The 26,392-nt window shown below is 37.8% G+C and overlaps 1 protein-coding gene across 3 annotated transcripts; it reads right to left on the bottom strand.

The window, feature by feature from the left end:
• Window positions 1–268: 268 nt before the first annotated feature.
• Window positions 269–26,371, bottom strand: LOC138060892 (ATP-dependent RNA helicase DHX29-like). Of its 3 annotated transcripts, none has more exons than XM_068925245.1 (27): window positions 26,215–26,371; window positions 23,774–23,850; window positions 22,692–22,805; window positions 22,017–22,146; window positions 21,504–21,646; window positions 20,673–20,798; window positions 20,107–20,233; window positions 19,673–19,828; window positions 18,896–19,061; window positions 17,607–17,730; window positions 16,593–17,189; window positions 15,601–15,744; window positions 15,330–15,506; window positions 14,528–14,668; window positions 12,846–12,990; window positions 12,503–12,623; window positions 11,427–11,511; window positions 10,333–10,421; window positions 9,634–9,762; window positions 8,688–8,763; window positions 7,781–8,005; window positions 6,788–6,924; window positions 6,065–6,158; window positions 4,993–5,295; window positions 3,411–3,542; window positions 1,553–1,649; window positions 269–815 (listed from the first exon to the last, which is right to left on the bottom strand). In XM_068925245.1, exons 1-27 carry the CDS (start codon window positions 26,219–26,221, stop codon window positions 760–762), a joined length of 3,918 nt encoding a protein of 1,305 aa, XP_068781346.1. In that variant the 5' UTR covers window positions 26,222–26,371; the 3' UTR covers window positions 269–759. The 3 variants fall into 3 exon arrangements, 2 of the variants coding, with proteins under 2 accessions (XP_068781346.1, XP_068781345.1); XM_068925244.1 differs by lacking the exon at window positions 26,215–26,371 and adding an exon at window positions 25,873–26,080; XR_011137377.1 differs by lacking the exon at window positions 26,215–26,371 and adding an exon at window positions 25,873–26,080 and having other exon boundaries at window positions 671–815; window positions 4,993–5,452.
• Window positions 26,372–26,392: the final 21 nt, after the last annotated feature.

Below are 26,392 nucleotides of genomic sequence, written 5' to 3'. Positions count from 1 at the left end.
TACATGGGTGATGCTAAAGCAGTGGTAGTTGCTGGTGTCCTCTGTGTGCGTCTCCAACTGTCTGCCTGGAATACATATTCAGCCTTACTACTGGCTGAATCTGTAAATGGCGACAACAGCAGCTGCATCCATCCCACTGGGATAGAGATACCTCCTGGGTTTTAAGAGAGTGCACCTGGCACCTGGAAGGAAGAACGGTTAGTGCCTGGAGTTCACTGATACGGGCAGCTCCCATGACACCCTTAACTGTACAGAAGAATACAGACATATGTAAGATGTATTGCTTTAATAATGCAAATTCATAGCTCAAAAGAATTAGCGCTTAAGAAATTCAGGTTAAAAAAAAAAGTTCCTTCTGTTTGCAGATGCCCAATGAAACATCACCCCATAGAGATTTGGAATCCAATCCTGAATTATTAGTGCAGTCTGCATCACCAGTAATGACATAATTAGCACATTAAGTGGAAATAAAGAAAACTGGAATGGGACATGGTCATTTTCATATTGAAAAGACAAATTGAACATACTAATGATGCAGACAAAACAAACAAATGGCACCAAGTGTATTGTAATGGCTAAACACGTTCAATGTTCAACTTAAAAGTTACCCAGAAAGGTAAGTTCTATGCAAAACCACGCAGTCTTCCCAAGTCATGGATGGTATGAACCACATTAAGTGTTTAAATGCTTTCAGTTAAAGTTGGAGTGCATGCTTCCTCTGCCATTACTGAAGCTCTAGTTTGTTACTGACTCTCAGTTTCAGTTACCATTCTCCGTTTTTATCAGTTCTTTGATGATGTGTAAAACCTTGTCATCTAGGAAAGAAAACAAAAACACAACAGTGAGTAGAAAAGAGCGAGTTTAAAATCTATTTCAAAAACAACACAACATAACCCCCATAGAGGATGATTAACTCTTAACAACTTAAAAAATAGCCTGTGGAGCAAATAAGCAAATAATCCCGTCCACAATAGGGGACTGAGCATTTTTTAATAAACTTTCTAATGAATTGATGGCGTCCATTTCAATATTTCACATAAGCGATGGAGAAAATGAAGGACATAGCCACAGATACAGTGGCCTACTGGAACGCAGGTTCTTCCTCCCCATCTACAACATTCTTCTGAACTTCCAGTGTTAAGAGTTTAGATTACGCTTCTCTGTCCCTAAACTTTGGGGCCCAAGATTGCAATTCCCCATCATTACCCTACACTGTGAGACAACTTATGCAACACTTGAGATTCATCCATGCTTAAGAGGTTCATCACACACACAGTTATTTCTGTTTTAAGAAATGCACCTTACCATTACTACCAGTACTATAAAAGCTGTGTCAGGGATATCTTTAAAGCAGCAATTGTGCAGATCCTCATACATTCCTACAGAATATATGTAGGATCAGTAATGACTTTTGGGTGTCTCTAAAGATAATAGAGCTATATTCAAGTTACACTAATCCATTCTGGGCAACGATGCAATGTACTAACACTTTCTCAGGTTTGCCACAAGGTCGATATGGCAAATTTTTATGCCAGTAGTCTAGTAAAATTACCTTCGAGAGACATTTTAGGATTTTCAAGCTTCTTCTTTAGAACAGACTCAATGAGAACTCTCAGTTGTTTGAAAATTACTGCAATCTTCACAGGAGCCTGTAAAGAACAGAAGACAAGCATTTTGATTATTCTCAAAGACATTTTGTACCAAAATATAGATTAAAAGATTACCTGGCATATTAGAAAAATTCCTGCAAATATCATGCATATGCTTAATTTTAAGCATGCAGACAGCATACTCATGAAAGTACTGGGCTTACACTATACCCTCTTATCTTTAAGCACCTTCTCTTTGTAGCATCACAGCCTAGAAGAACAGCAGCTCAGAAGAATAGCCCACAACATTCATATACAGATCATAAACAACCAGCATATGGTGAAATTACTAGACATAAGTTAACTGATATCCTCCTTATCCTTGTTTTCTTGTTTACATATGAAAAACAAAAAACCAAATCTACTTGTATTTAAGGACAACTTGGATATATTTTTTTAAGCCAGTATAGTTGGCGCTTGTGTTGTCCATTCCTCCACTACTTATTAACTACATTCTAGTTCTTTCTGTACAGGAACTGCATCTCACAAAAACTGATGGTCAGGGCACTAACAAGTGGTAGAAAACAAATCTGAATCCAACCTTTATCATTTATATCTGAAACAAAATATCTATCTACACCTCTGCCCTTCCCCTCAGGAGGATCTATCTGGCCTCCTGAGAAAGCAATTGCAAACCTCTCCTAAACCTTGTCAATGATTTTGATAGCTAAAGATGGAACCTTCCCTCTCCATCCCTCCCTCTTCTAGTCTCTGTTTCAGTCGTATATTGTCTGTAGTAGGAAAAAGTAGCAAAAAACAGGCATAAAATGCAACATATATTCTGCTTAGCATCTCAGTTAAAAACAACCACATCTTTATGAAACATATTACAAGATGTAATGTGCCCAGCAATTGGACAACCTGTGGCCCCCCAGGGACGACAGAATTCTCCCACAAACACATAGGAAAGCTGATTTTTAAAATTCTGGATGTACATGAAAACTGGTGAATTCAGTTAAATGATTGTTTGCTTGCATCAGGGTTTGGGTATGCAATTTTTACTTTACAGAATGAAGAAAAATTAAAGTAGTTTGTAGTTTATACTCTTCCTGGTGTGTAACGTAGGTCCCACAGAAGAAGAGAAAACTAACCAAGTAGCTTGCAGACTGGCAAAAGCCAATTCTGCCATTTTACAAACTCTTCATTAGATTTAGGCGTATGAGCTGTTTTAATTTTGACTGCTAGAATATACTAAGAGCGCGTTGTCAGTTTTCCCATTCCTAAGGGAACCTTGTTGTAAAAAAACAGAAAACATCTCCCCCCACTGCAAAACCAATGGGCACAAGAGGGCCCAAACCCAAACAGAAGTTTTTTTCCATTTAGATTTCTTCTTTCTCAAGTTAACTCCATTTGGGCTACAAAGAAATATTTTGAAGATAAACAGATGCCTACGTGCTTATAAGATTGTAGCAGAGAACAACATAAATCAGTACCCTTACCTGCTTTCAGTACCAGCTCTACAAAAAAACCCCAGTTTAGTTTAGATCTATTTCCAGTAATAGTTTTTCTGAAAGCACACTGACTTTCTTCATGAAGAAAGATGGAACTGATTTGTTACAAGCCACAAGGACTAAACTATTCTTGCAAGTGTAATTGGCTAAAATTTCATTACGTGCTTACCAAGTTTCCCATCATTTCCATTAATTCTCTCCCACCTTCATCCCAAGTACAAGTACATAATGTTCTGAAACAAACTTGTACATCAACTGTGTAACACAAAAGCAAACAAAACTGCAAAAGGTAGTTACTGCCCCAACACACCTGAAAATGAATCCAACCATCTACAGACAGGAGACGCTCTCGATGCTGGACTTCTATATCCCCACCAAAAAGCAAAATGGGAAAGGGGGAAATTAAAGTAGTCTCTCTCAAGTACACCTTAGCGTACCTCACCTGCATATAAACAAACACAAACGTTAAAAAGGCCCCAAAATATACAACATCAAATCTGAATGTTAATTTTAAAAGCAAGAGTTACACTTTTTTCTTTCTTTCTTTCGAGATCTGATCCACACAAATTATTGTGCAGAGAAAAGCTGGTGGCCAACTGTCCGCCCTATACCAGGCGTAAGATGTATAGCATTTAGACCTCTAAGAGGCAGGCTTATGGGCTACGAGGAAAACATCTAAGGCCACAATTATACTCGTTTAAATTTAAATACAAAGATAACGTCAGCCCAGTGCTTCTAGTGGTAACTAGAAAAGAGATCAAAATTAGTAAACCTACTAAATGAAAAGGCAGGTAAAAAACTCTTCCATCAGACATCCTTCTCAGCAGCAGCTAGCTTGTCAGTCTCTATATATGCATACATGCTTGCACACGCGTACACAGGCATGCATATACACATACACAAGAACATAAGTATGGACTAGACTCAGCATATGCTGCTTCTGGTTTTGTGGCTTCTCACAGACATAGAGCAAACACGATGGGAGAGAAGCTGTAGTGGGAGGACAGGAAACAAGAATTCTTCTCCTGGTAAAGCAGCCATTCTGTAGGTCTCTCTTGATTTACAGAGAAGGGACGCACTTGAGCTTTACCTTGTATCTTTACATAGAAAAATTAGGCTTTGTTCCACTGCTTATGGAATAACTTATTTGCCTTAGCTGCTGTCTTGCCTTTAGACTAAAGTTTTTGGGGGCCTAGAATATTTTCGGCTCTCTGAAAAATGCTATCGCTTCATATGTATCAAGAAGCGTAATGTAATCTCCTGCTTAGTTGGCTGTTAAGCAACTCCTGTCATGTTTTTGTTGTACCAGAAGTTTATCTATCTAAATATAAAAACTTAGCTTTAGCAAAGAGTTAACAAAGTTTTTAATAGGGAGGGGAAGAAGAGTGACAAAACCAAAATTGAGTTAAAGTTCAGCTGTCAATTACAGAATTGGGTATTTATGCATTTTAAGTTATTACTGGGAATATGAGAGGGCCTGTGCTAGGTTTCAAAACCTTAAAGCCTGCTTAGAGCAGTTAAGAAGCAAAGAAAACACACGCTTTAAAAGTGCTACCACTACATAAGTGCATATATCACTGAGTAAAAGTGGTCATCTTTAAATCAACAGCACTATATTAAAAAAAGTGAATGCTACTATGAAGTTAAAGGACAGAGAAAGGTACTTTATGATGAAACTAGTAGCTATAAATTGAACAGATTTGTCCACCTTGACTTCCAGACAAAATTTCTCTGTGCTCTCGTCAGCAACCAAATGACCCATTTTTATTGACTTTAGGGACATAAAGATACTAAGGGCTTTAATATGTTTAACACCAGAGGCATAAGGCCACTGTCAACTACATCCACAGTTTTCACTTCGTTATCCTTCTGATATAGAGTCATAGGCTTACCTTCTCTTGGTAAAGAAGCCATCCATATATCTGTAAGTCTCGATTTACAGAGGAGGGATGCACCTGTGCTTTACCCTGAGCAGTTTCCACCATGCACGCCAGCTTCTCTGTGATATCCACAGACTTTGTGTATATTATTTTTCCTACGTTGTCATACAGCCCTGCAGTCAACACAGCTTTAAGAAGAGCTATTTCCTCAAGAGAAGGGGGTTGCATAGCTCCATTTCCATCCCATCCACGTTGAGTGGTAGGCGCTGTGAAGCCTGCTGCTCTGACCACCCTTATGAGTTCTTGCTTCACATCCTGAAGAGTAAGACATTAATAAAATTAAAAAGGTACATACTCCAGTCCATCAGCAGGCAATAGCACTCCATTCCAAGCATTCAAGATCTCTAATGGAAAACCCTGTCACTTAAAAACACTCTTCCTTTTTGCAACCATCTTGGCACTTTCACCATTTCTATGAAGAAAACATAAGGAATATAGGATTAGACGGGCTACAAATTCCAGATCTCCCAGCTGTAGTTAAAAACAAAAAAAGTCAAACAAAAAACACACACAGAAAACAACCAAAAACACTCCCACATGTAACCCACTCCAAAAAAGACAAAGCGTTTGCATGAAGCATTGGCTCCTGCCAGGAGTTCAGTCATTCAAACTTAACCAGGAAAAACTAATTAGAACATTTCCTCACCAAAAAAGTTCATTTAAGTAAGATTCTGGATCGTCTTTCAAACTAAGTGTGAAACACACGTACTTTTGGATATCAAGAATGACACAATTTAACTAAGCATTTTAATTTTAAGTTTTGATTCTCTGGTGGAAGCAAGGACTAGCTTCTCCAATGCAAGCGACCGCAAAGACAAATACCAAAGTGCGCACATCGAAGAAAGTTAGTGCAGACAAAGCTACTTGGATTGAGGGCATGCCTTTCACCAACTCCCAATATCCCTGTTCTTGTCACGTTCTAAATATTAACTATGTTTTAACACTACTTTAAAAGGGTAGGACATTCTCGGAGGGAAATTTTAATAGATGTGTTTTGAGTGCAGAGTATAATTACATGATTTACCTCCAGAGTCAATAGCGACGTCCTGTTAAGGAAATTTCTTCTGCAATAAGTCATTTCAGCACGATATCCTCCTTCTTGTCGAGCCTTTTTCCACCTAAGGAAAAAAAAAAAAATCTTGTCTTATTGCAGCAAAAAGAATCGTATCAAGAGCATAATAATAAAAAAGTGATAATAAGTTAAAATACTGTGTTTTGCTCAGCATCTTCCACTCAAAACCAAAATTAACTGGTTTTGATGAAGAATACTGTTGTTCTACTAACATCCAAGAAAGCATACTTGTAACAAATTTGACGGACGATAACAAAAATACAAAGGCAATTTCCCCCTCTAAAAACTGCATATACTTATTTCTTGACAGTTGAAGTGAAAAGCAGTTGTAATTTTTGAGTCCTAGGGATGTTATCCTAATGAAATTACGTGTAACGTATATATTTTGTATATTTGTAAGAGCAAAATAAATATTTTACACACTAGGATAAACAGAAGCAGTACACCTTTGTACATATGCAGGAAAAGCTAAAAGACGAGCCTCGAACTAAGCGAGCCATCCTTTTGTAGCATGGTATTTGTAAATCTGGTGTCATTCTGAAGGGAAAAACTTCAGATACAAGGAATTCAAGAGAAGATACTAAATCAGGACTCCAAGGAAACAACAGTACTTAGAAATGTTAAATTAAAGATTCTATTTGTATTTAGTTATCAGGACAAGAAAATATTATTCACCCAAGATAGGCATTGTAGATTGTTATATGGTCTGAAATCGCCACTGCTAGAGATGATTTTGCAAGATCTGCTTCATCTTTTCGACCAATTGGTGTAGTAAACGGTGATTTTTCTGTCATTACAGCAGCCAAAGTTGCCTGCAATTAATAAAGCATACCTCACTTTTAAGAAGATTATTTTATTAAAAAGTCAACTTACAGATTTTTCGTACAAATAGCTTTAAGTTTTCTTTTACAGCAATATTCACAATGCTTTTGTCCTTCACTAAGTCTCAGGGAAGATTGATTACCTTGAAAATTTACTATGCAAAATTTAAAAGGTATTGCTTACATACTGCCTCATGATATACTGATGAAAAGTGCTTTCCAGCAATTTACTGAATATCAAAACTCACACAAAATAATTTGTCAAATGAGAGCATAATACCCAATATAATACACTGTAGGGTCAAAAGATTAAGAAATTGCTTTAGATCATACCAAATTAGCAAGAGAAACAGAGAATGAAGAATATTAATTTTCAATATTCAGCAGCCAAATTATCCACACTTTTTCCTAACATGCAGTAAGTTAGGATGAAGTAAAAATGTTAGCATGTATTACAGTCCTCCCGTAAGTTACCACGTCAATTCATTTGCAGTAGCTTTCCATTAGCATGTTCTTTGCCCATACCATATGCAAGGTAACCCAGCCTGGCCTAACCCACATGTAAGAGAGCTCTTTCCCCCAAACATCATGGTCCCTGGGATAACAGACAGAATTGGACACCAAACTCTGACCAATCTATTATGAGTGGCACGCAGGAGTTTAACAACAGTTACATTACTCTCTCCTTCATGATAGCCACCTTAAAATTCACATGTCTTGTCTTCTCCTATCATCCTTTCAAAACACCATGTTGCAAGAACACACACTAATCTTAGAGTTGACTGTTTCTACGTTGTTATTCTTTTTAAAATATTTAAGTAAGAGACAGCAACATTCGTTTACTCACCACAGGATCCAAGCAGCCAAAGATAGCACCAAATATAAGCATTTTGCCAATTTTAACATTGACAGGAATGGCTGCAAGGTGCTGGCCCAGTGGAGTCAGTTTGGGCTCATTTAATTGACAAGCCCCAATCTTCCTTAACAAGTTCATTGCGTTACTGATTACTTGCAGCTGTGGTGGGTCTAATGCTCTGGAAAGGAAATCTTCAGGAGAGCCAAGGTTGCATTTCTGTGGATTGAATGGGCATGTATTTCAATATAAAGCCTATTATACCAGAAATTAACTAAAAACAAACACAACAATTTAACCAACTTTTACAGTAGCTACAAAGGGAACTTGGAATGCACTGTTCTTGCACCCAAAAGTACACATTCCTCTCCCTCTAAACCAGCCCCTCAGTCTCCAGAACGCAGCAGAGGTGTCCCACATTAGGTTAACATAACTTATTGTTCAGACAGCTTAGTATGGCATGAGACTGATCACAGAAGTGTGTTACCAGTGCTCACACACAAGCAGAAGCCTCTGTGAGGGACCTGTTGAGATGGAGTTAGCTTACAAACACCTCGCAATCCAGATCCGTGAATGCAGAAGGGTGAGATACCATCCTTCTGCAACAGTTTTCCCATGCATGTCCTACTCACTCAGAATACTGGGGGAATGGCAGGGAAATGCTTCTTTAAGCAGAAAGAAGTTTGAAGAACATTTAAGTCAGAGTTGGAATTGTTATTCTGAGTTGAATTGGAATAGTATAGAGAGCTGTCCCAGTCAGCAGCATGCTCTGGATTTTCCAAGATACTGAGCACTAGATTCCCCACTGGAGGGAGAAACCCCGCTAGCTGCACTAGATTAGGGAAGCTAGCACATCTTTTTAGCTAACAAAGTGAGGATAATTCTAGAAGCCAAACCATACCATAATATGAAGGCATAGTTCTTCCAAAGGCACACGTAGTATTTCTGGAACAGAATATTCCATGAAGCTTTCAAACCTGTAACATCAAAAAAATAGGAGAATCACGGACAGTCAATGTAATGCTTGGATTCAAGTTAACACCTTAGGTTTCGCATGCTCATTTTTTGCAGGGAAAGCACGTGGTTTACTGCACAGGTAAAACGCTTGTCCTCTAAATTAAGGTGCGTGCAGTAGTTTGGAAGGCAGGGTTTTAGTGAAAAGAAAGGTAATAGGACATTTATTTTCAAAATAAAATACTAACGACGCATAGCTCTTGAACTGGAAGTTTTGCATGTGGCTAAAATGCAAGTATTTTAAAACGACCAATGAAGTATGCTTTGAAACAAAGTTAAGGTCAGAGTAGCTTCAGTTAGGAGCAGAAAAAAAAAAAAAAAACCTTTCTCCTCAATTTTTAGTATTACGCTGCAGTAACAGAAACCGTAAGTCTGCTGTGACGTACAACTTTATCTTTGCCCATCCCTAATTCAGAGACACCACTTCAGGAAAGTGAAAATTTGTGCGTTAAGATGAAAACCTCAAAGTTCAGGAGGTAACATTTGTGTATATCATATGCCAGGGAAATAGACGTTAAAAACAGATCTTCCACAATGCTGCTCTTTTCTTTTTGCTCAGGGCAGGAAGGGGAGGATTGTTTGAAAGCCCTTGTATCACAGAGATATTAAGAATACAGTTCACTTTTTAAAAGGTGTCAAGAAATAGCACAATTAGTATTAATACAGCACTATTTATAAGATACTCAAAGTATCTATATATTAAAGAGTTGAATCTTTCTAGCTTGCAGGAACTAAATAAAAATTCAACAAGATTTTTTTGTTTTGTTTTTCATACAATGAAAAGTAGGCTATTGAAGTGATTTATAAGAGCTAGCTAACTAAGTTCACAGTACCTGTCTCTCGTGTACATTCGGAAGCAGAATCCGTCCCTAACACGCCCAGCTCTTCCTTGTCGCTGCAAAGCACTAGCTTTACTAACAAAGGTCTCCTCCAGGGAGCTCATTTGACTGCTTTCATGATACCTTAAAAATTGTAAAGTGCATATTCAGATTTCAGAATTAAAATTCTAAGGCATAGTTAATATCTAACTATGTAAAATATCTGTACATCTAGAATATATAAATAATTTTTTTTTCAAATTATTATGTTTAGCTTTGAAAACTAAGCATACCTAGTGGAAGCTTAGATACAAATTGATTAAAGTGTTAAAATTGGAAAGAGTAAGAATTATTATATTAGTTCAAGTTCATCTCCCTGCCCACTCAGAGCTGTTCCTTATCATACATTTTATAGAGCTTCCCACATTTAAAGTGGGCAAAAAAATAACTTCTTAAAACCGAGATAAGAAGGATCTACTTTACTTTCAAATGAGTGCTTAGTCATCACGCTCCATATATATGAACTCCCCTTGTTCTTTACATCATTTGAAAAAAGACTCCTCCCACACTCATACCTAAACTGCAAGCCATCTAATGAGTATATTTTTTTGTCCAGAAACGCAGGTTAAGAAAGATGCTACAAACAGCTTGCAGTGCCAGCCTCCACATATTCACAGTAACCACAGTATAACTTACTAAAAACCAACCTCTTACCTGTTTTCTTTCGTTCTCCCAGTATCAATTACAAAGACCACATCCGGTATTGTAATGCCTGTCTCCGCTATATTGGTTGCCAAAACAATCTGAAATGAAGTAACATAACATAAAATAATTACGGAATATCTGACTAATAATTTTCATCATTTTAATTGATACAGTTGGAATAATTTTGGTAAACGCTAATTACAATCACAGAACGGTTGAGGTTGGAACTCTTCGGTCGATCTCTGTAGAGATCGCTGCCTAGGTTACACTGCTCAAACAGGTACACCTAGAGCAAGTTGCCCAGGAGCCTGCCCAGATGGCTTTTGAATACCTCCAAGGATGGAGACTCTACAGCCTCTCTGGGCAACCTCTTCCAAAATAAAATAAAATATTACTAATACATTATTACACATTACAGCTTATAATACCTACATTATTTATATTTAGCACATATTAACACATACAATCAACGCATTATGTAATATTTATGTTAGATATATTATTTAGAACATGTATTATACTATTTATAACATTTAATAATATTATAGTATTACAACTAAAAATTTTGGTAAAAAGTGTTTCACACAAATATTTTCATTAATAATTAAATGACTGCAATTGTAGAACAGTTGTCTTCCCCAATTACTAAGGGATCATGACTTAAGTGGGAATTTCACATGTTTTTGGTTTTACTTTTGATTTTATAATCCCAAGTTGCTAGCTAGTATTTGCCAAAACTGGTCAGCTTTTAATTGGATTGTTCGGCAGTAAGTAAAATACTATTTGCTACATAATATACTTACGTAGTTAAAACAGTTTTAATAAAGGAAAGTAACAACCGGAAAAAGTTCTTAGGAAAACATTAGTTTTGATAGTTTGCCTGATTACTTTCAAGGTTTTCACAGCATGCTAACTTCTATCTGTTAGCGAACACCAAGGTAGAAGAATTCTTTTCGGTAAGAAAATTTCAGGAACAACTGGTTGCTGCGTAATTCTCCAGGATTTAATTTTAAAAGCATTCGGTGTTGCACTCTTCCCCTTCCCCTCCGCTGTTTTTTTGGTCTTCTTTCAGTGGTGAACTTGCTTTTCTAAATGCATCTTACCTTTCTAATGCCAATAGGAGGTATTGTAAATGCTGCTGCTTGATCTTGAGTTGAAAGAACAGAATGCAAAGCTATCAGCCTGTGCCTGAAAAAGGGAATTATACTAATCAATACGTATATTATGATACACTATGAATGAGATCAGAACGATGATGGCAGGATGAAGAAACTAAAAAGAACACTGGAAAGAGTAAAACTTTCTACAATTAGGTATGAAAATTATCTTCAGTATTTTATTAAGATGTCAAAAAAGGATAACATTGTTAACATCATTACTTCATAGAGCTGTTCTCCCATTTGGCAATAAGGCAGGAAAACTACTGTTGTAGAACTCTAGATTAGTTTACATTGATAACATAGTGAAAACTGGAACTAGGTGCCCGTGAACCTGAGTTCTTCACATTATGCTTCTGAGATAAGGGCCATGACTGAAACTGTGTACAGAACTATAAGCACATGCAAATTTCAGGCCAAGTAAGAAAGCCCTTCAGAAATGAGACAGCCACAGAGACTTGGACTTTCCTTCTCCTTCAATTCTAGATCTAGACACCTAAGTCCGTTTTATGAACCTTTAGAATTTGACTGTATGTGTTCTTTCCATGTCATGGTGTTGCTAACTCATAGTTAGCTGTAAAAAAAATTTGAAAAACTGTCTGTCACTGCAACTCTGTGCTGGTTCCCTTGGTAGATTACTGTCTCTGGTTCCCCTAAGTAGCAGCCATTTCCATGTAAATAGTAAACTGGAAAAAAACACGTCCCAGATATGACAGCTCCTATATCTTAAGAAGTAGAAACAACGTAGTTGAGTGCTTTGTGATTATATAAGTTTGTTCAAAAGTAACATCAAAAGAAAGAGACAGTTACAACTGTACAGGATCTAAGCACTTGTCATTCTTGCTTGTATCATTTTTAGATAATAAATAGATGTTTGTAGTAAAAACAGCTCAGAGGTACAACTCTCAACAACTTCCCTTAGAAAGAATAGCTGGTCTTAAAACCTAAGAAGAAAGTAGTCATCAAATTAAACAACCTAACTTTACAGAAGAAAAAAAAAAAAAAAAAGAAATCTGCATTACCGGTCATGCAAGTTAAATCTTCTGTCAGTTGAAATGAGATCATACAGCTGTTGGATATGAGCAAGGCCTGGTAAAAATATCAGCACAGCACCTTCAACATTTTTGAACTGGGGACTTCTATCTGGAAAGTTACAGCATAGACACCTAATTAAAACAAACACGCATTTGTGAACAGACTCATTTGAGAACAGGAACTAATTCTGAGCCCTGCAGTAAACACTTTTTAGGATGTTTCATGTAATAAGAATGAAGTCAAACATCCTTATCAGTAGCAAGCATCAGGAAATAAATGCATTGAAAGGACAGTCCCGAAAATATAACTTTATTGAGTAGCAGACTGTACCTAAGTATGCAAGCAACTCCAAAATAAGTTCAAGGTTGATCTTGTAAGGGTTCATATAGAAGATTGCTTGCTGTGTTCGACTGCTATACTTGTCATAGTAAGGAGCCAAATCAATACCAGATCCAGACTGAATTGGGACATACTCCTAAAATAGGAAGAAAAGCAAAAGTCACATTCTTAATGTTTTCTCAGAAAGTAAAGGAAAAAATGATTTTTTATGTCATTCACTTAAGTTTCTTAAAATGAAGACTGAGATTAAAAAAAAAAAAAAAAAGACATTTATTCATTAACTCCCCATTGAAATCGGCACGAGTTAAGTTTTTAATCACACAAACATCTAGATAATTTGTGCATAGGTATCTACTACTGATAAATGACACTCCAGATTTAAAACAAATAAACAAAAAAATTGAAGTCTGGGCAAGTAGCACTATACAGTTTGTTTTACTAATGAAAACCATTCACAGGTCCATATCCAGCATCCAGTCTGCATCAATTCAAAAAAAAAAAAAAAAGAGATAGAAAAAGGATGATAGGGCAGCTATTTTTCTTTCAAGACTGTTTTAATCTCAGATTTTGGAGTGTAAGAAACTAATCTCTCCCTTCTTCTCTCCCTTCCCTCCCCTCCTCAATTAACAATTGCAATGAAAGTTAACAGAGAATCGGGCAGCAGATCCTGCAGTGTTCTGGGGCGGGGTAAAGGGAAAGAAAGGGGGAGCGAGCAGAACGTACAGACATTTAAGTTGTCTATAAATATCGTAGAGATACGTAACATAAGACTTCCAAGTTAAGTGGCACAACTGCAAAATTATTTCTTCGTTAATCAAAAGAAGCAAGCTTGCCACCGCATATCCTTCTGTACCAGAGGCTCAACAGAACTAACCCAGAAAGATGGAGTAGCACCGAGAAGAACACTTGGGCTTCAACTAATAGATCACAAGAGGGTGCTTAATGGAACCACCAATCCAAGAGGGAATAGCAGAGCATATAAGATCGGATTTTGAGTATGAGCACCAGTGTTTGTTCACATGGAATTAAGCAGTCCTGTAGATACCTCCAAAGAGCATGTCAGAGCACTGATAGGTGTCTGTGCAAAGTATACTAACACCCTAGATGAACAGCTTAAGGAAGATGTCTACAGCTAGATGGCACTCTTACAATCTTCCCTTCAAGAGTTTTAATCTAAAAGCATGTATGGCTGTCACTGCAAAAAAGTTCAAGGATTAACCAAGTTCCGGTGATCCAAGAAGCTCTACGTAAACTGATGAAAACAGTCTTACTGGCATCCCAAGTTGAAGGGTCTTGGTTTTGCTTGTCTATGGAGGATATGGCTTTGCCTTTTCTGCTCTTAGATTCACAACTGGGGAGAATTGCTCAGGAGAGATAACTGAAGTGCTTTTTCCAGCTACCACTTACGAACCCAGAACTGGGAATTTGCACAAGAGAAACAACAGAACCCAAAGTGTCAAATACAGCACAATCAAGGCAGCTGTGCAGGATCCGTACATAAGGGTACTAATTTAATAAGTATTTGGTTTACGCTGTAGAAGTGCCACTGTGTCCCACTATGTTTTGCATTAATTGTTGAAGGAATATTACATTATACAATTCAATCACATTTAATACAAGCAATTAAAAACCCCTCAAATTTTCCAAACCTACATCAGAAATACCTGTTTTACCTGATATTTTGTAGTGCCTCCTCCTTTGCTAGTAACATTTATTGCTATTTCTTCCTCCTCCTCCAAGAACTTCTGACAATATTCTGAGTCTCTCTCCAGAACGTATCCAGTTGCTTCAATTACATCTTCAACATGGAAAATCTATAGTGAAAGTTCACATACACACACACACACACACACACACACAGAAATACAGGGCACGTCAAAGAACACTCAGCAGCTCTTTTGTTCTTTAAAGGTTATGTATAAAGGTGAATGGGAGACCTCCCCTTTTAATGCTGTACTAGATCTTGCATATTTCAACTTTTCGATTCTTCTTATGATCTTTGAAAGCCTGAATTCAGAGCTGCTGTGAATTTTTGTTAATGAATCTCTCTACACGCTCACTTCCATTAGCTTTATCATAGCATACACTGTGCATGAGAAACACACAAGAGCGTAATAAGAAAGCTGAAGGGAGAAAAGTTCTTTGACTCTTCATTTCCCTTACTATCTAGGTGGATTAGGGAGAAAATCAGAATATCATTGCCATTAGATGGACTGATATCAATCAATTTATAATAACTCTCTCTCCCAAAAAAAGTACAACCCTATATTTCAAATCACTAAAGCCATTTTGTATTTTCAAAACTGAAAAAGTTCAGATTACAAAAAGATTGCAAGTCCTTGAAACACAGATTTAAGATATTTTCTCCTAACTACAGATCTATAATATAGTTACATTTACTATAGGCAAAAACTAGGAAAACACTGTATATGTACATGCAAAGCATTTGGTATAATCAAAGAAACATTTACCTACCTCAACAGGGTAACTCCTCCCCGAGATCCTTAAAATGGGACAGTGAGAGAAATAGCTGGAAAACTTATCGCTGTCTACAGTAGCGCTCATTAAAATCAGATGCAGGTCTGAACGTCTATGCAAGATCTCCCTCAGAATAATTAGCAAGAAATCAGACTGGACACTTCTTTCATGTACCTGGAATTAGAAAAATATAAGCTATAGTAAGGCATTAGTACATGCAAGGTCCCAGAACAACTATTGTTTCTGCAGAATAGTAAGAGCTGATAACCTCATCTACAATAACATGAGATATACTTGAAAGAAGACCATCTTCTTGAAGTTTCCGAAGCAGAACACCAGTTGTACAGTATAGCAGTCTAGTGGCTTCTCCTGTTCTTGATTCCATACGAATTTGATAACCACACAAGGAATTCTTTAAAAAAAGTAAAATAAAATAAAATCATGGAATGGTATTCAAAATACAGGAATAACTTAAAACAGCATACAAGCAAGAGATATTCAAAATGAAATGAAATTTAAGCACTGTTCAATTCCAACATTGCACAGGTTGCTGATTAAAATAGCATGGTGAACTGACTACAGCACTGTTTTTTCCACACATCCATTTTACTTCATTAAGATTCTAATGTATTTTCTCTTTCTAAAAGCCACAGTTTCTCCAGAATAGTAAAGGACTGATAATTTCAGGGTTCTTTTCAGATTTTTGGCAGGCCTCAAACAAAAACATTTTTGCGATCGGGGTATGGATTCCCTGTAGGGATTTCACATGAACAGACTGCCATAAAACAGTGCTTTTCCTCACATCACAGGACAACTAAGGTTGCAAGGGACCTCCGGAGGTCATCTGTTTCAACCCCTCAATCAAAGCAGGGCCAAGCTTGAAGTCAGACCGGACTGCTCAGAGCCTTAGAGTGGAGCCTTCAGTTTCTCTAGTGACGGAGATTTTACTATCTCTCTGGACAATCTGCTCCATTGCATCCCCATTATTAAACTCCTTTGTTCTTAGTCATTCTCTAAGGTTTTTTTTTTTTTTTTTTTTTTTTTAAGAAATCATGTATGGATTCCCAAGGATCCACAGATGACAATTTGAAAAAAAAACAAAACCAAAAAACAGCTGACATTGCAAGAAGTCTTTTTCAAGGAAAAGAATACCTAAATATTTGGTTGTGTGAGAAATAATGTTTTCGCTTGGACCAAGAATCCAGGTCCCTACAGGTCTAGTAGCTCAAGACTAGAAATATGGATCAAAAAGCATCTTACTTTTCCTCCAGGTCCAGATTCACAGCCTAGTTCTTCACAAACCCGCGTTGCCAGGCTCACTGCTGAGATTCTCCGGGGTTGCGTACAAACAATATTACATTTACTCGATCTCTCGTCTAGTAACAAGTCTTCTAACAAGAAATGAGGCACCTGGGTACTTTTCCCACTGCCTGTTTCACCAGCCACAACAACTACTCGATGTTTTTTAAGGGTTTCTACAATCAAATGTCTATGCTTAAACACAGGTAACTCCTGTCTCTCTTTCAGAAGCCTCTGATATCTGAAGGAACTTTGCAGCTTTTTGAACAAAATTCTTGAAGGTTCCAAATCATCTGTGTCTGGGGTCTCAAGGGAGAGATTGCTGAAGTCCTCATCAGAAACTAAGTTTTCCCAAGAATCTTCAGGATCCTCGGATACTTTGGGTTCGTTTTCAGACTGCAGCTGCTGCTGCTGCTTGAGTTTATTTAACAGTTTAGCAATAAAGTTGTCACGAGGTTTGTTGGTTTCTATCTTGTTTTCTTCTTCCTTTTTCTTTTCAATGTCACTCCATTCTAGCCAGACATCTCGATAAGTAGGAGGCAGCAACTGATGGACTGACTTCAGGTAGAAAGATCCGGAAAAAAGTTACTGTATGTACTACTCAGAAGTAACGCTAACATTTCATGTATAAATGAATGAGTGGTAAGAGATATCATAAAATGAAATATAGAGCCATTTCTAAGTACAGAACTATGCACAGAGTAACATCAAAATTTACAATACACTTTTTACTCTGTTTGCTTGTACTCTTTCCAACAATGAAAGAATGTTTACTACAGAATTACTTCCTCCTCATAATCTACGATGTGTAATCTATGATTTTCAGTAAAGACAAATGAATGCATAATTCAAGCAAAGAACTTAACTGGAAACATTTGATCAGACCTGTTCTAGAAACTGGCTGTAGATATTACAACGAACAAGTGCAAAGGTAGATACCAGGCTAAAAAGCCTAGTACCATGCAAAAATCTTACCTGTCCCTTGGCTAAGTGATAGAGTGCCAAAGTAGCAGCCAGATGCTGTGCTTGCATACTATCTTCTGTTACAATTGTAGGACACACCGCCATTATATCATCAGATGATTTGGTAACCCTGACCCTTCAGAGACAGATTCACACAGGCATTTTCGTTAATTTTTCTTATCAATACAAACACTATACTTGTTTTGTTGTTGTTGGGGTTTATTTTTTGGTTAAAACGTAAGAGTGGAATTCAAATAGAAAAATTACATTAAACAAACTGTGTTACCCAATCATATATTGTAAGTAGAAACAGTTGGTTAGGTTTGATTAAATAGCAGAAGATTTCAGCAATAAATTTATGAAATTTCTCTTGTAAATAAAATTGTCTATTTTCTCCAAAGCAGCAGAAGTGTTTGTATTTGGAACAAGGACTAAGTATTTGTGTGTTTGTAACTGCTCAGGACAGTCTGGGTATGAATATGACAGTTAATAACCTACTCAGATACAAATATCTAATAGACATGTGCCAGTTGGACCAGCAGTAATAAATTTAATACATTCTCAGTTGAACAGTTAGTAATTTCTAATACGGGCTAGGAGGCAGGCTTTTAATTTCATTTGGTTTCTTCAAAAAGCACTGTGTACTCAGTGAACTGTACTAATCAACTGAGAGATATTTTATGAGATATTTCATGCCGCAAGTTATAAACTCCAGGAATAAAAATGAATTTGCAACACAGCATTCCTTTTATTTATACATAAAAATATTCCGTTTTACAGTACTATATTATAGAATCATTTTCTAAAAGAAAAATCTAAACATTATTTACACAGCACTGTATTGGTTACAAGCTTAGGGTAGCTATCATGCAAGTTTCTAACTTTTGCTTTATTAAAGGAAAAAAAAAAAATCCAAAAGGGTTTTGGCATTTATATGCCTAAAATCCATACTTGTAATATATTACTTGGACTCAGAATACTAGAAATTAATGAACCAAATTTATCTTACATATATATATTTTTTAGAATCTTTCATTCAGCAGTACAGAATTAAAAGCTAATAAGAGCATCCCCTCTGTAGCAGATCTTTCAGTCGAACTTATTCTTTCTAGTGTCCAGCCTAAGCATTACTTCTGCAGGGTTACCCCGAAAGAAATACCTCCCTGTTAGATGAACAAAGAAATTAAGTTAAGCACGCTACATTTACATAAATCTGGACCTACACTATGAAACAAAAGTAGCCAGCATCTGCTTTTTGAAATGAATCAACAGAAAGCGTAAAGCTCTTGGGAAGTACATACCTACATTTCCAATATCTTCCAACGGGAACTTTTTCAAAAGCAGGATTTGGACTCTTGGGAAAATTTCTCCTGCACCAGTCAATCAAGAATTGTTTTGGCGATTTGCCAGTCCAGCTTCGAGCACTATAATCAAAGTTTCTTATATCTAGTGGTTCTTTCTTTTTCACTGCAAGAGTAGAACGACACATTTTAAATCTCCTAAAACGTTTATTTTACATTCCTTTGATAGTCAGAAGCTTTTAACTTTCTTTCAACTGTATTTTTACCAGAGAGTGGTATTTTCCAAAATATTCCGCAATCCTATTTAATAAGTAGAGGGGGGAAAAAAATCTATTTTCCCTGAAAGATATCTAGCAGAAAAATAAATCACAATATTCCATCTTCTGTCTTTGATTACTCAACAATCTGAAAACCTTTAACTAGTGTCTGGTGACTATTAAACAATGTAACAGTCTGAAGATTTACAATGAAAATTGTTTAAATAGAGAAGAGGGTAAAAATTAATTGGAACAATACAAATTACCTTACCAACTATGAAAGTCAAGATTTTTTAGACATAACAGTGTGTGGCAGAAATAGAAAATTTTAATATTATATGCTTTAAAAAAATACATATCCTTTAAAGCTAATTTGGCAACTGCGGTAGTCCAACTGCCCCTTCCCGCAATTGGAGCTTGATGACTCTGCACTGCAAGACAACAAGACCCATGCAATAGAATTTTGGTATTTGGAATTGGTGCTACACACCGAATTTGTGCTAAACAGTTTCTGACATACCTTTCTCTTCTTTTGCAGCACCTTCAGGTTTTTCTAGCAAGCTCAGATTCAAAGTGGTTTCCTGAGGTAAGGGAGTTTTTTTCCTTTCATTTTGTTGTTGATTTGAGATCTTTATAGCCGGATTAAATACAGGATGTTCCTCAAGTGTTGCCATTTCTGTCAAACGGAGATAATATAACTTATTCCCCCTAATTGCTGACCATCTGCTCTTTAAAAAGAAAAGATCGGCTCTATTAACTCATAGTGAGCACCCAAAAACTGAAGTAACAATATGTCACTTCAGAATTTGGCCCCCACAAAAATGCATAAATTCAGGAAAGTCTGCAACTCAGAGTGGCGCAAAAGACGTTAAATCAATTCGATTTGATTCAGAGTCTTCTTTGCCTAACAAATACGCAGGCCACAAAAGAAACAAGTAATTTGCATGGCTCTACCTTGCTGAATTCTTCTTATTTTCTCTTGTGCTACCTTCTGGCCTTGCTTGTCTTTGTCTTGTTTGGAGAGGCTTGCTTGTTCTTTTGCTTCTGAAAGCTTTGTAGCCAGATGTAAATACCTTTCATTCTGTTCCAAAGAGAATTATTACAAATTGAATATTGTATACCTGTTTTTAAACAAACTTCAAAATGAAGTGTATTTTCTGTCCTTTACACCAAACTTACACAAGGCAGGAACAATTATTTTTTTAAAAATGTAATGGTTAAAACCTCCTGGATCTTGATAGCCACCTTCCTAGTTTCACTGAGACTTGTTTCAAGAATCTATGCTTTTCTTTCTAGCATAACACATTAAATAGTTTGAACCCGGTACAAAATAAGAGAAGAATAACTTAGGAAAGGAGCAGTTCCAACGCATTTCCCTCCAGTAGCCTGCAACGATGTAAAATCTAAAGATAACATAGGACAGTAGACCAGCTATTCAACTCCCAATTTTTAACAAGCAGATGCACAACTTGCAGATACGCATTTTTGGCAAGATTTCTTGTTAAAAAATACTATCTTACTGGGTCAAATTTTTCTTCATTTGTCTCTTTCACAGACTCGTTCTTCTCTTCATCAATCTGTTGCTCAGCGTATCGCAAAATCCATTCCTTCATACTCACTTCTTTCTCTTTCCCCACATTTCTTTCCTAGGAAGAACAACCAAAATGAAAAGCAATGGCTACAGTATATAGAAGCACCAGTAGGTTTTTCAATATTTTTCAATAATATCTTGAGCAATATATTATATATAATAAAAACTAAATTAAATGATAGCTCAACAAAAATCAATAGAGCAAATTTCTCCCAGCAGGAAAAACATCTCGTAAGGGCTGTAACAAGGAGAAAAGGTAAGAAAATAAATAAAGAAATAAAACTAAACAAGCCTTACAAGATATCTTGTGTAAGACTCAGTAACCTCAGGAATCAAAACACCAAAGCACAGAGGCAAACTTACACCCATACTGATAAATAAAAAAAGTGCCATCTGTAAATAAAGAGAATGAACTAATTCCAGGAGAAAGTTAAGCTATGTTAGGATTTGTTTTTCTCTTACTAGGCAAAAGTCACTACAAAAAACAAAGTAGAAATAGTCTTTTAAGCTTCACATAAAAAGGGATACCTTTGAATGACTATTCCACTGTAATTAAAATAACACATTTTATATCTATCTATACATAGATTTATATATAGATAGATAAAATGAAATTAACTCATGTTAATGAAATTAAGTTCACCATATTTTCAACAATCTTACCAAACAGTCCAAAAATGATGCGTTGAAGTCAATGCAAGTCCTGTATTCTGGAAATTTCTACCCCCCACCAAATACAACTTAATATTCTTCAGATTACCTTAGTTTCAGGGCCATTTTCTTTCTTTTTGTTATCTACTAAGCAAGGTGGAGGTTGGCGTTGCGGCACAGGAGAAGAAAATTTTACTCTAGGTTTCTGTTGTTGTTCTTCAAACTGCTGGCTAAAACCTTCAGGCAATGCATCTTCAAAATAAAAACCCATGTCATAGCACTTGGCACTAACAGTTACTGAAAATGTTTTTAAGCACACTGGGAACAAACTAAGGAAACCATGAAACAAACAGCATGCTGAAATAAAATTCGGCTTTGATATTTACGTAAGTCAGCATCTGATTCTTAGACTTCTGTAAAGCACCCAAGCGGAGGAAAAAAAGGGGCTACAAGACCACACACAGTCACAAAAAACAGTCAGCAGTAAAACTACACAAAGAACACCATACTGGTCTTGCTGAAAAAATACATGTAATGATTACTATGCAGCACCTCCACGTCAGAGTAGCTCCTATTGCTCTTCTATTAAAAGCTGCAGTCACTTCTCTGTCACTGTACTTACCATCTGGAAGGTTTAAACAAAGCCAGTCAAGTGCAGAGTGAAGATCACCACCGTATAAAATTGTGTTTTTCATTGCTTCCTCAATGTGCTCAGTCTTAAAGGAGAATCTTTGTAAAGCCATATATACATCCTACAAATAAATGCCAGTTAGAAAAAAATAAGTATTTAACCTAATGATTCAATGTAGGTTCATAAACTCTTATTTCCCACATATCAGACTAAATAGTACTAAATGGATGCAAACATCATAAATCCACATATCTTGTTTTGCATACAGACATTATAATCATTTTGGTTGTAAACATGTATGTATAAATATATAAATGTTCCCGATTTTGAACAGAATGCATATGTTCTAGTCAGAACAATAAAACTAGAACCTTCCAGCTATAATACAGAGACAAAAATGTAGGAAGCACAACTCATAAAACATTCAGTTTTTGAGAAGTAAAGTTCTATTCCTCTGCCCAGTTTGAAGACTCTGATTTGGTTATTGAACACATAAGAGACATCTTGCTTAATAAGCATGCTCATTTATTTCACTAGCTAATCATTAATGTAGTTATTGGAAAGCTTGGTACACCAGCTTGTACTATGTGCCAAAATACAAATGACAAGAAAAAAGTTATTTATTCTAAATACACAACAGTTAGAGGAAAACATTTTAAATTCTACCTGTAGTTTCTTAGCAGTAAGTCTTCTGGAAATCATTCCTTTGTCATCATTTTGTTTTTTATGCTCATTGATTACACCAATAATCCTTTTCTCCAAATTACTATTAATCATTACCTGCATAAAGGAAGTTAGTCAATATAAAGTAAAATATTACAAGTTTTATGACACATCTATTCTTTTGCCTAAAGAAACAAGACTCCAGAAACCTCTCTGCCATTCAAACCTCCACTCTTCCAGTTTTCCACGAGTGTAGTAATCCTTTCTTATGAAAGAGGCAGGGTTTCGGGGGGTTTTTGGGTTTTTTTTGTTTTGTTTTTTTAAGTTGTATGCTTTTACCTGAAATGGAAGAATTTGTTCCCTATTACAGAAAAGGCCTGTGTACATCTTTAGGGAAATACAGTACACCAAAGAAAATAAAAGAAAAGTTTCCACTGGAAACAACAAGGCCTCTCTTCTCAGCTTACAAGAACTACTATAAAATAATTTGACCTTCAAGATACAACCTGCGACACAGTCTTTCCTATTCAACTTAAAAAACAATTTCAAAAAATTCCTAATAGTTTCACTATTTTTAACATTGCTAAGCTATGAACTCTGGTTGCTCTGAAGTTGTGTAACTAAAGAAATTAGTCCCTGTATGCAAGTAATAAAAAAAAGCATGTGTGTGTGTGTGTGTGTGTGTGTGTGTGTGTATATATATATATATAAAATATATATTAAAAATATATATAATATATATTTTTAAATCACATTGTTTTTATTCTCAAAGCAAGAACAGAATCTATATGCAAAAGAAAAGGCCAAATCTAAGTCTTCATAGTCCTGCATGTAATGTATCAGTTATTATTTTAAAAATATTAATGTAGATTTTCTCCTATGTCAAGTATTCGTTCACATTATTTGTTAAAGTTAAAACCCCAAATTTAAACCCCACTTAAAACCCCAAAAACCTCAAACTCAGGAGAATCAGTGTCTAATACATTAATTTATGTCGATAATACATATAACTGAAAAAAAAAATTATTCAGCTAAAAGCAAGTATTATGAAAAATAAAGCTGCTTTTGCTAAGAAGGATACTCACCTTAAGAACAGATTTATCTAGATTTGCAGCAGCAGCACTGGAATCTGTTGTTGAACTAAAACTATAAGTTTTTGGACCTGCAAATTCCAAATAACCATCAATAATGCAAGTAGAACACAGAGAACGTTCTTTACAGTATCTAATGCAGACCCATCATAATGCAGCTTAGTGCAGACAAACATTATACTAATTTCCAGGAAACAAATGAACATACATAACAACAGTAAGAATTATCAACAGTACAGAAACATCTTCAAACAAGGAATAGTAAAGAAGGGTATAACTCCTGGCAGATAAAATATGAAATCACGAGTGACACAACACGAGGAAACAGGGACTAACTGCTCACTAGCTCTTTCAATACAGGAACAAGCAGTGCCAAATGGGAAAGGTAGTAGCTGCCAGGTTCAAAACAACTAAGAGTAACTGTTTTTTTTTTTTTTTTTAAATGAGAAACTGCGTAGTTTTTTTAGCAGAACTCTTTGCCACAGAAGTTGTGGCCATCAGGAGCTTACACAGGTACAAGGGTAAACAGGATAGTCTTGTAGAAAAGATATCCATCAGTTTGGGAGGTTACTGAAAAACAAGAGGCCGCCTACTCTGGCTAAGGAAGTCCCTATGCCACCAACTGGTGGAGGCTGCAAGAGGATATTATGGAAGTATCACTACGTATCTGACCTATTCTCACCTACATATCTTCTTTTGGGGCCTGTCAAGGAGGGTATACTGTGTTATACAGATGCTTGGTCTCTTCTGTTGTGATCATTCTTAAATACTTTAATTGAGTAGTTGTTAGTGGAAAAATACTCATTCACAAAACTATTTATTCTCATTAAAGCTGCTTAGCTTTTCACAGCATAGCTTGATTGGGACTTAATGCTTTTCTGGCACGCACATACCATTTCTGGCACTGTACTGGTAAGAAGAAACTCTGAACAACTTCACAGCTTTCAACTCCCTGCAAAAGTGGCAAGTAATACAACATGCAGAATAGCAGTGCTGCTACCTTCAAATGCACCAGCAAGCCATCATGCTACTTCAGCAGCTTGCCTGGGCTGAGCAACCTACAGAGACACTCCAGAACAGCTCATTTTTAGATCAGGACTAGTAGACAACTGCATTTCAGAAAAAGCTGTCACCTCTGATCAGGAATTACAAACAGCCATTAACACTCACCAACTAATCACTGGCATATGCTGTGCAACTCCACAGTACTTAGATTACACTACTTTTCTTTTTGCTTACGCTACCTTATTTTTCACCACGGCAGACAACCTGAGAGATAGGCAGCGCAGTTTCTGAAAAGTACCGTGAATACAACGGTGCCGGAGGAGTGGGAGACAGAAGAAATACAAGGATTAGAACCCAAACTTGGAAAAGCACAGAGTGCAGTATGAATGCCAGGAAGTTTAAAACACAGGGTAATGGATTGCTACACTTGATATTAATAAGGTGGAACATCAAATGGCCTGGTCATTGCACAATTTGCTTACAGTCTGTAACGCAAGCTGCTACCCATGGTATAAAGTATCTGAGCTACTTCTGATAAAGCTGGTTTATTGGGAAGACAGAGCTCACTGGGCTACTGAATGCTAGCCTGAGTTTGAGGTTGCACTGAGACTGGGCAGTCCTGCTGCTCACTCAACACAGCTGGACTGCCTCCAGCCCCGGAACCACCCCAGGCTTCTGCATGATGCTCACAGCGTGACATAAAAACGCCCAAATTTGCATTAAGCCCGTTTTGTGTGCTTATAGAACTAGAGTCTAGTTCACCAAAGACTAACAGGAAGGGCTCAACACTGCCAAAGCGTCTCATCAATGCTTGCTGCCTAAGAACTGAAAATAATCTAATGAGACAGCGTACTGTAACTAGCGGGATGCCTATCCGTGCCAACAGGCCCCGTCCACTCAGGAGTTCCCCAGAAGGCGACACGCGCTAAAGCCAGCCCTGAATGACTCGGGCTGCCGGGATTTAACGCGCCTCTCCCGGCGGCCCCGAGGCCTTTAGCAGACTCCTCCCCTCGCCGGGGAGGGAAGGGCCGCGCCGCCCGCACCGCCGACGGCCGGCAGCCGGCCGGGCCCTGCTCCCCGCCCCGCACCTTGCTTGACGCGAGGCTCCTTGGAGGCCGGCGGCGGCCGCGGCGCCGCTCGGCTGCCCGCCGCCTCCGCAGCAGCAGCGCCGGCCTCGGCAGCGGCGGCCCGAGCCCGGGCGGCGGCAGTGGCGGTGGCGGCGACGGAGGCGGCGTGGGCTGCCCCGCCGCCGCCCCGATGCTTCTTGTTGCGGCCGCCCATGGCGCCTCCTGCCCGCACGGCACCCGGCCGGCCGCCCACCCCCCACATCCGGGCACCGCGCTCGGCGCCTCCCATTGGCCAGCGCCGCCACGCTCGGCGCCGCTCGGTGCCTCCTATTGGCCAGCGCCGCCGCGCGTGGGAGAGCTCACCTCCCATCCCGCCCGGCCTCCGGCCCGTCCGCACAATCAAGTTCCGGGCCACAGGTCGCCCCAGAGCCGCGGGGGGTTGTGGGACGTGTCTGCGCCCGGGGTCGCGGGGCGCCGCAGGGAGACCGCCGGGGGCCCTGTGCCGCCGGGCCGGGCCGGGCCGGGCGGGGCGGGGCAGTGC

The sequence above is a fragment of the Struthio camelus genome, chromosome W (genome assembly GCF_040807025.1).
Source record: "Struthio camelus isolate bStrCam1 chromosome W, bStrCam1.hap1, whole genome shotgun sequence".
Lineage (NCBI taxonomy): Eukaryota > Metazoa > Chordata > Aves > Struthioniformes > Struthionidae > Struthio > Struthio camelus.
This window is presented reverse-complemented; position numbering and strand designations above follow the sequence as displayed.